This window comes from Sturnira hondurensis, unplaced genomic scaffold (genome assembly GCF_014824575.4).
Source record: "Sturnira hondurensis isolate 20B ecotype Veracruz unplaced genomic scaffold, ASM1482457v3 Scaffold0021143, whole genome shotgun sequence".
Lineage (NCBI taxonomy): Eukaryota > Metazoa > Chordata > Mammalia > Chiroptera > Phyllostomidae > Sturnira > Sturnira hondurensis.
The window spans coordinates 12,196,136-12,209,533 of NW_028093774.1; the positions used below are offsets into that span (position 1 = coordinate 12,196,136).

General features: G+C 43.3%; 1 protein-coding gene across 2 annotated transcripts in view; it reads right to left on the reverse strand.

Moving 5' to 3' along the window:
• Nucleotides 1–409: 409 nt before the first annotated feature.
• The window catches only part of LOC118976670 (leucine-rich repeat transmembrane protein FLRT2), a 92,430-nt gene continuing 79,441 nt past the window's right edge, over nucleotides 410–13,398 (reverse strand). For both annotated transcript variants that reach the window (XM_037031279.1, XM_037031278.1), the window contains exon 2: nucleotides 410–4,683. In XM_037031279.1, coding sequence (XP_036887174.1) covers nucleotides 2,321–4,303 — 1,983 coding nt within the window. In that variant the 5' untranslated portion in view covers nucleotides 4,304–4,683 and the 3' untranslated portion in view covers nucleotides 410–2,320. The remainder of the gene's footprint in view (nucleotides 4,684–13,398) is intronic.

The following is a 13,398-nucleotide window of genomic DNA, read 5'->3' on the forward strand; positions in this document are numbered from 1 at the left end:
TTTAACACATAATTTTTTTCTACACAGCCAAGTGGAAGTGGGGAGTGGAAGGGAATTACCGAGTTAAATACACAAGACCCCATGTTGGTGTCCTGACTTTAGATGGCTTACTGCTTCACTGGTCACCTGCACAGATTGTCTTTCCCTTCACTGTGTGGCCCCAGCTCTAGAAAAGCAACAGCCAGAACTCACTAGCTAATCGACTAAAACGGAGACCAAAAGCACTGTAGCATTTAGTCAAATTCATTCATAGTCAATTTCCGTGCAACCGATTGCAGAGTCTCAATGATTGTGTCTAGAACATTGTATCTTCAGTTATATTTTCGGCTTATTCTGAGTGATGAGAGAGAACAAAACATAAGTTGGGGCTCTATCGTTAAAGAAAATAAAGCTCTTACTACAAAGAAAAAACTTGCATAGCATTTTATACCTAAAATTTTACAAGTAAGACACATCACAGTTCTATATTTTTTAAATGTGTGTGTGTGTGTGAGAGAGAGAAAGAGAGAGAGAGCAAGTGCACAAAAAAACATGAACTTCTTGGGTCCCTAAAACAATGGCCAGTTGTAAAGGAAATACGCAACAAAGAGTGAAATGCCTAAATTTGATTTTGAAAAGAATTTTCCATGGGTGCGTTTTTTAGATAACATGTGTGATCTATAGCCCTTCTAAATCTAAGGGAAGGAAAGGAATGAATTATATATACCTTCTGGGGTGTGGCACGAACCTCCCCTCTCTTCTCTACACCCTCTACTCTGTGCCCAGCTCTGCCAAATTTAGAGGAACAAAGTCATCTGACTCGTTTGTTTTTCATCGGTTATCCTGTTAACAGAAGACTGATTACCCCTCCACAATTCCCACCCCCAAAAAAACATATCTAAAATTGAAAAGGAATAAATAAAATTTTGGGACAAGATCAATGTCCAAGGGACAAATGCAATAATGCTTTTAAAAACTACATTATTTTGGCCAGATTTAATGTGTCCTTACAGAATTTTAGCAGTTAAACTTAGTATCTGTTTTTAATTGTGTAAGCATATACGTATATTTTGTGCAACAAAGACTGGCATCTTAAAATTCTTTCAAATATTGAGCAAGGAGGGGGGGCGAAAAACGAACAGCATAAATAGCTAATTACGAAAATATATGTGAGGTGACTGGAAGACAAGAATTTGTGAGGGGGTCAAGGTATTAATTCAAACTATTTCAACATGATACTAACAAAGGCAATTGACACAGTATAGGAGAAATGCTGATCACTTGCGTTGTCTACATGGTAATCGATAATGAGTTGTTTTAGTATATTCAAACATCGATCCCTTGTTGGTATAAGTATCATGTTGACATAGCTGCAATGAATCTACCCAAACAAATAATTCTCATTATCAAAAATAATTCCATTCAATATAATCTTCCCATTATTTTTATTAGCATCTTCTAAAAAAGTATTCTAGAATATATCTATCTCTGTTGAATGCGATTCAACCTGACATAGAATTCTGAACAGTAACACTTTTAAAGGGAATTTTCTTGCTGGGACACTCCACCTGTCCCTGAAGATGACTAATGTCCGACTCTGGTCTCTAACTCTGTTATCACAAAGGGCCAGGGAAGCATGAGGAGTGATTTTTAAGTTCCTGGTAAGAATGCCAACACCCAGGTTTAAGGGTCTTTCCCAAATTCAGCTCATGTTTCTGACTCTGTCAGCCTTTCAACTTCTCTCACAGGAACTGACTTCCTCGTGATGCTTTCTCCATTTCCTGTTTTGGGTCAAATGAGGGTAACAACCTCCATACTTATATATATATATTTTTTTTCATTTTTTCCAGACCAGGAAGTATAGAAATAGCATGAAGATATCTGGGTCCTTCTTTATCTGGCCCTTTTCATTTAGCCTACCCCAGTGAATCCATTTTCCCCTGCCCTCTCATCTGACCCCCAGCTCTAGGAAAAGAATTCATTTTGACAGCTTCAACAGCAAAGTGGTTAATGTGCATCGTAAGGAAGAATCACTCGTTCTTTTGCCTTGGCGTTGGGTTCTCTTTGTACAACCCTGTACAGTACTTCAGCAACTATATATTTTTTTTAAGATTTAAAAAGCAAAGAGTTACAAAATTGTTTGTAATTAACTTGAAATAGAAAAGATAGCACTTTTTTTTAAATCCCATTATATAGTACACCATATAAATTACAGACTATTCAAATGCACAAATGCATCTGGGTAACATTTATCAAATGTAATTCGCGTGTCTTTCTGTGCACACACGTGTGTGTTCTCGGGAGTGTCGCTGTCGGCCTGGGCAACACGGGGCCTCGGCTGTCACGTGTGGCAGTGCTCCAGGTCTGGCACGCTGCTGTTGCAGTATCGCATGTTGTTGGGGATGTGGCAGTCTGTGTAATTAATGCCCCCATTTGGGGTGTAAATGGGCTGCAGTCTGAAATCTCCTTTAAGGAGCTGATCATTATTTAAGGAGACGATCTGAAAGCTGGTTTCCGTCATCTCCAGGATGGAGTTGTCCTTCTTGGTGCCCGCCTCGCAGTAGTCGTCTTTCCGCCGGCCGCGGTTGTATTTCCACTTCTGGGAGGTGTAGCGCCCCTTTTTGTGCATGTGCCAGCAAAAGACGCTGAGCAAGACCACAAGTACAAATATCACGGCGCCCCCGATCAGGCCCGCCAGCAGAAAGGGGGACCCCATGCTGTGGGAGGTCGTCTGCTCATGGCTGGAAGCGGTGTTGCTGCCATTGTTCAAATAGGAGGCGTGGGTGGTGGCCTCGGAACAAACGGTGTCTTCTACCGCGCGGTAGTTAAAAGCATCCAGTGGCACCAAACAAATCCGATAGGTGGATCTGGGCTCTAGATTTACCAGGCTCAAGTGCTGCTTTTCCCCGCTGACTATGCGTTCCTGAACAATGCCCCCAACTAAACTGTGGCCCATTTTCACCCAGGTGAGTTTGTAGGCCATCACAGTAAAGAGAGACAGCCAGCTGACTTGAATGGACGTATCATTCACAAAATGGACAGAGAGCTGGAGCCGTTCAGAAATGGGCGGGGTCACTCTTTCTCTGCCATCCCAGTCAGGAACAGTGGGAAGTTTGGAGGTGGTAGGACTCGGAGGCGTGTAGCTTTTGCTAGGAGTTAAGACAGAGAGTGTGGGCGGCTGAGTTGTTGGAGAAGCTGTACTTGGGGCTGAGGTGAAGACAGGCAGGCGGGGGGTCGTGGTGGGGCATGACAAAAGATTCATGTTCAACTCCCTGACAGCCATCCCTCGGACTTGCTCAGGGCCTTGGCACATGAAACCTCGGACATTGAGAGATGAAGGGATGTATTTGAGCCATTCTGTGACCCATTTAATACCGCAGTCACAAAACCAAGGGTTGTTCCGAGCAGTGAGCTGTTTCAGGTTAGAGAGATTGTCAAAGACCCCTTGAGTCAGCCCACGCAGCTGGTTGTTGGATATATCCAGCCGTTCCAGCTTCCGGAGATTGGAGAAGGCCGTCAGAGGAATGTGGTTTATCTGGTTGTCCTGCAGATACAGCCGGAGCAGATGCGTACCTGGGAGGTCAGGTGGGGGGTGGGAGAGCGAATTTCTTACGATTGAAAATTCCTTGAGCTTGGTGAGATGGCTGAAGGTGCCCTCGGCAATGCCTTTGTTGGTCAGGAGATTCCCGTCCACAATCAGACGCTCCAAGCTTGTGAGGTTCTGAAATGCCATGTCTGATATGACAGCGATTCGGTTTTCATCCACTCTCAGCTCTTGCAAGCCCACAGGAAGCCCAACAGGCACACTGCTCAGATGGTTCTTGGACAGAAACAACAACTTGAGGCTAATCGCCTCCCGGAAGGCCCCATCCTCCACCCCCACTGTGGATATAGAGTTGTCATCCAGGTGTAGCTCTTCGAGCTTCAAGAGCTGGGCAAGAGCTGCCCTTGAAATGGTCTGAATGTTGTTTTCCTGCAAATGGAGAACTCGAACATTCTTGGGGAGGTTCATGGGGAATTCATCCAGCTGGTTGCCGTAAAGGTAGACCGTGTGCACTGACTGCACGTTGTGCAGCTCCGCAGGAAATCCAGCATTATTAATTTGGTTGTTGTGGAGGTAGAGCACGGTTACGCCCTCCGGGATCCCAAGAGGCACTGAGGTCAAGCTTCGCTCGTTACAGTAGACAAAGTTCCTGTCGCAGCGGCAGACACTGGGGCACCCCAGGAGTTTGGACACTTGTGAGGAGAGCCCCAGAGAAATGAGAAGCCAAGATTTCAGGAAAAAAGCCCCATAGCTGGGCCACTGTGTGGTCTGTAGGCCCATTGCTAAAGTACAGAAATAAAATACAATGTGGGGGGGAAACGAAAAAGGAAAAAAAAAAAAGCAAAGCCAAAATGACTGGATGGAGTTCTATCAAAGTCCAGAAATCCAACGAGAGGAAAAGACCCAAAGGCCCACAGTAAAAGAATCTTCCTGCAGTCCCTGGTCGTATCAGCCTGTGTTGACCTCCCTGCTATTGTCCTCCGTGTGCAAAAAAGAAAAAGAAATTCAACAGAGAGACTTTTCTACACAAGCCAGCAATGAAGCCACGTTATCAGCGGTCCACAGGGGCCCTGTTGGGCAGGCAGAACGCCCGCCTTCCGTTGTACGTCGAAACAGCGTCGGTCAGTCTGTGAACTTCTTGGTTAGGCTCGATCTGCAACCTGTGTAGGAAAGCAGAGAGAAAAGAGTCAGTTGAGGGCAGTACTGGAAGAAAGTGTTGACCTGACTGTGCTCCTCCCAAGAGTGATGTGATTGGGACTAAATGACTAGAGGTAGGTGATTGGCATTAAGTGATATTTAAGTAACAATAATTTCATTGAAATGATAATCAAGAAATGAAATGATTCAATTATCTTCAAAACAAAACCATACTGTTACCTCTCATTGTCAATGATTACACTGTGAATTTTACAATCCCAATCAGTACCATCTCATAAGTATCAATATTTGCATATCCATAGGCACACTGATGAATCCTCTGATTCAAATAATGAGATTACCTAGAAATCCAACTGGTTGACATCCTGTTTCAAGATGAGACAAGTAAATGAGGAATTAATAGAGTTTCAGGGGAAAATGTGAAACCTTTTCAAGTTATAAACAAGCAAATGCAAAATGGTCACTGACATAGTCCTTTCAAAAAGATCCAGCCTTTGACCTGACACCCTGAGGAAACACTACAAACCTAAGGCACAGAAGTACATGTGAACGCAGAGAGAAGACTTTCCTTCCCCATTTTCGGCTTCTTCTCATCTTATTGTTCCTCTAAAACAGCTGACATCCTGGTGACCAAGGACAATGACCACAGTCCAGTCCAGGACTCACTTTCCCTCATCCCCTCCTTCGGGACCTCCAGATGTAGGTGAGACATGCACCTGTGAGCCCTCTGAGAGTCGCAAAACCCATGACTGGGAACACATTATTTTTCAACAACACGATCTTCTTCCCAGCTGTGAGTTTTTCCTGCTTTTAAAGTAGGACTTTCAGGAAACTTTGAAATGACCGAAGGCACAGTTACAGAAGTAAAGGCAGCCTACAGATCAGTGCTCCTGCCTTCACGCTCCAGAACTTGTCCCAACTGTTTTTAGACGAGAGAGGTAAAGAAGTTAATTGAAAGGTGCCAGATTTGATTTTCCTACAAAATAAACTAACATGACAGGACATGGAAAGCTGAGTCTCTCAATTTTCACCAACAACCAGAGATTGAAACCACTTACATCAAAAAGCACAGAAAACTATTTTAAAAAAACAACTATTGGCTCCATTAGCTTTCTTTAGAAACATAATTTAAAAAGAAAAAATGTAAGTACCATTTAAATGGCAAGGATATTGTTTATTTTTCTACAATGTAAAACTTTGTGAACCATATGAAAAAATGCCTTTGATGACCCGAAGTAGCAAAACTCACTATTTATTATTCAGAATTTTTTTTAAATTGGAGCATGGGCGGCAGTCTCTTTCCAGGAAAACAGATGTATATGATCCTTCGAAAAAAATCAAAAGTTACTTAATTTGTTAAACTTACAAATATCTGTTTTGCCTCATCATTAACCATTGCCTTCTAGCAAACCCCCTCTATGCTTAAACAATAGTGTACAGGACAGCTGTACACTTAAGGGAGTGCAGGGACAATGAGTCTGATGCATAAGCCTGCTGCCATTTTTAGCTCAGGTTTCAAATTTTCAAAGCATCTCAATGTTCCGCGATAGCTTGTTCCTCCAGTGTGATCCTTGGTCCAGAAGCGTGAGCTTGACCTCAGTTTTCAGTTGCTGAAAACCCAGTACCTACATGTTAGTGAGCGCCTGAGATGGGCACATTAAAATTTGACAAACACCACCCAAACAGTGCCATCTTATTTAGTCATTCAAATATTTGAAAGTATCCCATGTACAATAAACGTAAGAGCATGCCAAATGACTCTTTCGAGAAGAGCAAAGGCATAAGGCATACTCACCACTTCTGTCTCCAACCCATAGTCTCAAATTGCATCTTACATGCACATGACATTTTATAAGGGGAGCAGTGCAATGACTAGAAATGTCACCTCAGTGGACTCTTGAAAAGTGTCTATCTGAATGACAAGAACGAATGTCTGTAGGAGTCACGGGTAATCAGAGGAGTCCAATTTTGTAAAGCATGACTTATTTAAGAATATGAAACTGCTGCTATTAGTGTTTACTTTTCAAAAGGGGTAGGATATGGAGACAAAAAGAAAGTCTAGTGTATTTCCAAGTACCCCTCCAGAATCTTCAAAGTGTGATGTGAACACACAGTGCATAAACTGTCCCAAGGGTGAGAAAGAGCCGCACCAGGGTCTGTGAGTAAGTTCCTCTGTGCAAAGAACTGATGCTCAACTCTGTTTACATGCCTGAAAACAGTAAACCCATACTTGAAAATGACAGCATTTACTTGGAAAGCTCCTTGGCTAATAGACTCAAAGCAAAAATCACTGGGAGTTAAAGTGCTCAGGGCTGGACCTGGGGACTTTCACTATACACCCAAATTATAAATTTTCCACTTGCTGAGCTGTGTCCTCTGGAGAAAGAGGAGGAGTAAGTCCCTCTGCCCCAGACCTCATGCCCTTGCAGATGTCTTTTATTGTACGTGTTTCTTCTCTGATTACATAAGAAGAGGGAGCGGTCCTGAAGACGGCTCCTCATAGGATTACAAGGGGCAAACTGTTACTGTTTATCCACCTCCCTAGGAGAAAAGTTCCATCTAGATCACAAGGTCTTGATCAGTTATCACAACAGCTGGTTGGGGTGAAAACAAACTCTTTGGGTTTACTCTGAGCATCTTGGGAATCCTGCAGACTCTCAGTGCCCAGCACACTTGCTCTCTTCCTTGGATCCACAACAGCCTGCGTATCATGTCAGCCAATATATTGTATCTCTGTTCACAGGAGCACAAGTATAACATCACAAACATGCAGAAAAAGTAGTTTTGAATTTCAGTGGGCTAAAATTTCCTTGATATATTCAGCTCCAATTCCTACAGGATACCTAAGGCAGAAATAGCACTCAGTGATAGTCGAAAGGCTGGGCCCTAGGAGCCCATCCCACCTCTGAGCCTCAGTAGCTCTGGGACTTTGGATAAGCCAGCCTTAAGTCTCAGTCTCCTCCTATGAGAAACGAGGATAACATACTTCCGAAATCACAGAACTCTTGGGAGGATTAAATTGGATAATATGGTGAAAGGCTTATATGGTGCCTTACACGTGTCAAAAATACAGTATTATAAATGGTTATTCTCTGTGTACTTGTACTTTCCAAAGATATAAACTCCAACATGTAGAGGAAAATGAAATCACATTTGACCTGCTAACATCTGTGTGCCTTCCCTTACCCCAGGATTTCTCAGCTTCAGAACTATTGACATTTCGAGTCCAATAAGGCTTCTGTTGGGGGTTTGCCCTGAGCACCCAAACATGTCCCCAGGCAGTACCACATGCGTGTCTGCTAAGATAGCAAAACCTCCCCAAGGTGAGAACCATTTTTCTAAGTACCTGAGGAGGGTGACGTTTTACTCTGATGTTACAGAGAAATTCACGGTAAGTTTCTAATAAAGGCTAAACATGCTCCTTGCTTTGGACACTGAAAATGCAGTATGTTTTTCATTCATTTATCCAATCAATATGTATATGACACAGAATGAGGATACAGCCTTTTGCAGAGCTGATGTGGTTTTTGGCTTCCTGAGGCTTACCGTGTAGCAAGGGGAGAAAACAGAAGAACACAAGGAATACAGTGCTGTGTAGGCGGCACTAACTCTGGGGCCTCAGGGAATCACACACTGTGTATAAAGGTCTAACGCAGCCCATGGAGTATCGGAATAAAACACTGAAGGAGGACTGTCTAAGTGATGATCTGAAAGATAATTAGGGGCAAGCCAGGGAAGGTTCAAAGAGTTCTGTCTGTGGACCCAGCTGGTGATCGTGTGCATCAGGAGGCAAATACCAGACCAGCTGAGAAAAGGAGCAAAACTTTGACTTTCCCCGAACTTTGTCTGCTCCTCAGTGAGGAAGTCCTGTTTTCAGATGATCAGAAACAAGCTCGTGTTTCAAAATCATTTGCCATTTCATTTGTAAGTCACTCCTGTTAGAAATAAACAGGCTTAGCCATACAAGATAAATTTAAAATATGGAAGCAACGGTTGTGGCTTTTCTTTCCTATTTGTTTGCTGCATTAACTGCATCTCCCCTCCAGGAAAACAGGAGATGATGAAGAACAGCTTCATGGAAGGTGCTAGGTAAAGGCAGAAATGTTTATTGAAAAGCTGAAAACAGTTTCAAAAGCGTGGGTGTAAATCAACAGGCAACCAATGCACTTTGGAGACAGCAAGACCTGCCCCTGCAGGTCTGTGAACAATGACGCTAACAGCAGAAGTTGTTCCAGACGGCTCTTTAACTCTTTTCATCGGAACTGAAACTCAAAGTACACAAATCATAGAATACCTTGCTGCAAAGTGTTTCTTTCCTAGTGCTGCCTAAGAAGGTCTTTGGTTCTTTTAAATTAATTCCAGGATCCTCCCTTCCAGGAGCACTTAATAAACTCAGACTATAAAAAATCATAGTTCAGAAAATAGGAACTGTCAATAAGCATTGCCGATTGCACAATCTAATGATACTAGGACGAACCTAATAAAATCTTAATGGTTTCAGCATGGCTGGATTGGGACAAGATAGCACAGCGCAGGAAGCAATGCTGATACCAAGAGACGGCTGTAGACAGGTTGTCTGGATGCTGTGAATGGACTGAGGGCGTGGCACCCAGCCAGACAGTACTGTCCTGACCCACCTGGAGCCACTGTAAGGATACTGAGTTTTGTAACACTCCCATGGGCTAGCCGCTTTGCCCAGGTAACTGAGCTCCTGCCTTGCGAGGATGCACCCCTGATACCAAATGCTCTCCTCCTGACTGCTGACCCCCACCTCCATCCTTCAAGGTCTAGTCCTTGGCTCTGCCTGAGAGGTCAGGTGGGGTTCCCAAGGTCCCTTTACTCTGTAGGTGGGCCTCGAGTACGGGCAATCTGCCATATGTGGGAACTAGGGCACGGGGGCAGGCACAGAGAGACCGCCACCGGAATCTCCCACACTCCTGGGCAGGATGGGGACAGGAGCCAGGCTAGGATGATAACTGGATAGGAAGAAAAGCCCTCCTACACCCTTCCGATAACGAATTGGGGGTGGGACCAAGGGGAAGGCAGGCACATGCACACAGAGATCAGGATGGCCGCAGGAGCTAGTACTGGACCAAACAGACCTGTCAGTCTAGCCTGGGGAAAACAATGGATAGGCTGGGAGGTGAACCCACCCAAATAATGGGGACGTTTAGAAAGCTCATTAGTCATTCTGAGAAAGCATCTGGTCTGTTCCAAACCCAAAGCTAATATAAACAAAGAGGTCACACTAGTGCTAGGGGCTGCAGCTGAGGACCTGCACTTGGACGGTGTACGGGTCTGTCCTTTCTCGGGGCCCACGACTGTGGGAGGGAGTTGCTCTCTATCTTGCTGACATGGTAGAGCATTCACCAGTCTGGCCCATGAGACCTTGTGGCCCCAGAAACCACATGGCCAATGAGAGTGCTGGCTACATACTCCATCTCCAGGTGGGAACCTGAAACTTGACAGGAGCTGGGAATAAGCTAGGCTAACTCGATAAAAAGCTTACGCGCTGCTTGGGTTTCAAAGGACGGTACTTTAAAATGGAGCAGGAATTTTGGGCACCGCTTTTTATTTCGGTCTTACTGGGGATGGCTAGCTTTTGGCTGGGTTTCATGAAGAAGATGGGGAGAGAGTCCTCCTTGTCCCAGATCATTTTGCATTAGAATAAAAATTTCTCTCATATGTCCCTAACCTCTGACCCTAGAGTTTGCCTTCTGGTGGCAATGGACAGTAGAACCCCAATTTGGTTTGGTAACATTATGAATGTGAAAAATGCCGTGAAGAGGGATTCGCGAAGTAAAGATTCCTAAGTTACATCGGATTTAGAGCTTCAGGAGCTGGGCAATTTATGCTTAAAATGAGAAACACACAGGTACAGCATCTACAGGCCTCCCTACTCTGCAAATGTCTTAGTTACAATCTGGAAGCACTAAAGCAATTTTAGTTTTTGTGCACATTTCCACATTCCTGAAGATAGGTCATAAATACTGTGCACACGACAGTCAGGAGAGTTCAGTACTTAGTTGGTCAAGATGTGGGGATTAGCAGAGAGGAATTTCGTGGAAATATAACAATAGCCACCATGTAACTTGAAATTGTTTTTTCCATTTTATTCATTAAACCACAACCAACCCCTTCAAGTTTCTCGTTAGGCAAATACTTCTCTTCGCTGAGACAAAGAGAGAGAAAAGGGAAGAAAGAAGGAGGGAAAAGGGGAAGGAAAAAAAGGAAACACTTTATTTAAACAGTTGACAATTCTCTGGCTCTAATCCATCTGGAATTGAAAGCATTAAAATTGGAGGGGGAAAAAGCAATCTCTAGGCAAACATAAAACTTCCTAACACATTTGAAGAGTTGTTCTTCCAAGACTTCCAACACAGTTGGTTCAAATAACGGGGATAAGTGTAGAACAAGCAACCAATGTTAAAACTCAAATGCATAAACTTGAAAGACACATTAATTATTTCCACAAGCTGCTCGAAATCTCTCAATCCCCTAGGGAGCTCCCATTGACCATCCATTGGGTCCATTAAAATCTGCATAATCTAAACTACAGACAGAGCCTTCAGGGTGCTCAATAAACCCAGTGGTGAACAAACACTGATGGAGAAGAATCTGAGACAACACCAGTAGAAATAAAGGAAAGAAAAAAGTATATGATACACAAAGACTGGACCCCCTACAGCTCATATCTATATACTTTCAAACCATTTTAAAGGGTTCCTTAAAGTTCATTTGTTCATACATTCACATGTCTTTGCTGAAACAGATATGGAGAGACTAATGTTCCAGGCAATGAAAAGAACTAATTTCTTAGACTCTTATCTCTGGGAGAGATTTTTTCCCATATTTGATCCAGTGATTTCCCAACCCAGAGAGTCTGCCAAAACACTAGGGAAAATGATGAAAAATGATTTCTGGGTATGTCCATTTTGTCAAATGTCCCCAGGTGGGCATGATAATCAGCCACTGTAAGCTTCTATCACCCAGACACTCCCTGTCCGAATTGCTTTCAGGGCATCCAGACAACTGGTCCTTCTTTCTGCTGGTTCAAACCAACATGTGAGAGGTGAGTACAGAGCGAAGGTTTGGAATCAGAACTTAGCTTTGATCACAGCTCAGCCACTCACGAATAGCATGACAATAGGCTCATGACCGAACCTCTCTGAATCCCACTGTTTTCATCTCAAGAGAAGAAGTTGTGCCCTGGCTGGAGTAGCTCAGCGGATTGAGCGCGGGCCTGCGAACCAGAGGATCGAGGTTCGATTCCCAGTCAGGGCACATGCCTGGGTTGCAGGCCGGTTCCCTGCAGGCCAACTCCCAGCAGGGGACACACAAAAGGCAACCATACATTGATGTTTCTCTCCCTCTCTCCTTCCCCTCTAAAGATAAATAAATAAATAAAATCTTAAAAAAAAAGAGAGAAGAAATTGTGGGAAAACTAGATATAATGCATGTGAAGTAACAAAACTGCCAAGGAGTAGTTAAATAAACTCAATAAACTGTATTTTAAGAGAGGTAGAGATGGTATAATGAACAGAAACAGGCTCTGCAGACAGTTGACCTGAACAGCCTTTCCATTTATCAGCTATGCTCACCTGGGCACTTTGCTTCATTCAGCTTCCCATGCTCCACTGTACACTCACATGTAAAGTGGCGAAAAATGACGGTATTAATCTCTTGTGGTTGTTGTAGAGCTATAAATCATTTAGAATATTACCAACACATGGAAGACATAGCCTGGCTACTTGCTAGGCATTCCTGCTATTAGCTTAAAAACAATAACAACAATGGAATGCACTCAGCCAGCAAAAGCATGAAAGCTTGCCATTTTTGAAACATGGATGGATCTTGAGGGTATTACGCTATCTAAGTCAAGTCAAACAAAGGCAAATGCCACATGGTTCTACTCATACCCCCAAATCTAAAACAAAACAAAGACAAATTCATAGATACAGATAACTGATAGTTACTGGAAGGAAATACTATTGGTTTCGGGGAGGACAAATTGGGTGGATGGACTCAACGTTATGGTGAAAATGGTAAGTAGATTTGGTGGTGATCACTTTGTAGTGCATACAGATGTCAAATTACATGTGGGAATGCTGAAATTTATAAAATGTTATATGCCAATTTTACCTCAATAAAAAATACAAAGTAACTAAAGCCTCCTGCTCCGGGGAGCTTTTGTCTCTAATTTTAGAGCGCCAGTTTGTCTGAATCCCTCAAATTTTACTATCTTTCAATTTTCATTCACTACTGTGATCACAGTTCATTCCATGGAGATACACACATATACCTTCTCATCCACTAACCCTGTAAATAAGAGGAGATATTTATGGGTTTCTGAGATCTTCTCCATTCCTGTGTATTTGGGCCATTTCTACCATGTCCTCCAGACTCTTAGCAATATTAATGGCTTCCCTGGTAATACATTTCTTAGTGTGTATTACCAAGGATGGAAAACAAGACTCACACTGTTCCCTTACCAGCGCCAGCAAAGCCCCACAAATACTTGGGGAATGTTCACTTCCTGCCAGTCGCGGAAGGAAGCGCCTACTAGAAGGATGACTATCACACGGCCCTTGGTGTTACAAAGAGGTTCATGCCAGATCAAGTCATTTTCTGCATAAAGCTCTGTTTAATTCCCAAACCATTTTAATGTTTCTTCATTTAATCTCATAACCCACAAGAAATATGTATATCAACCTTGA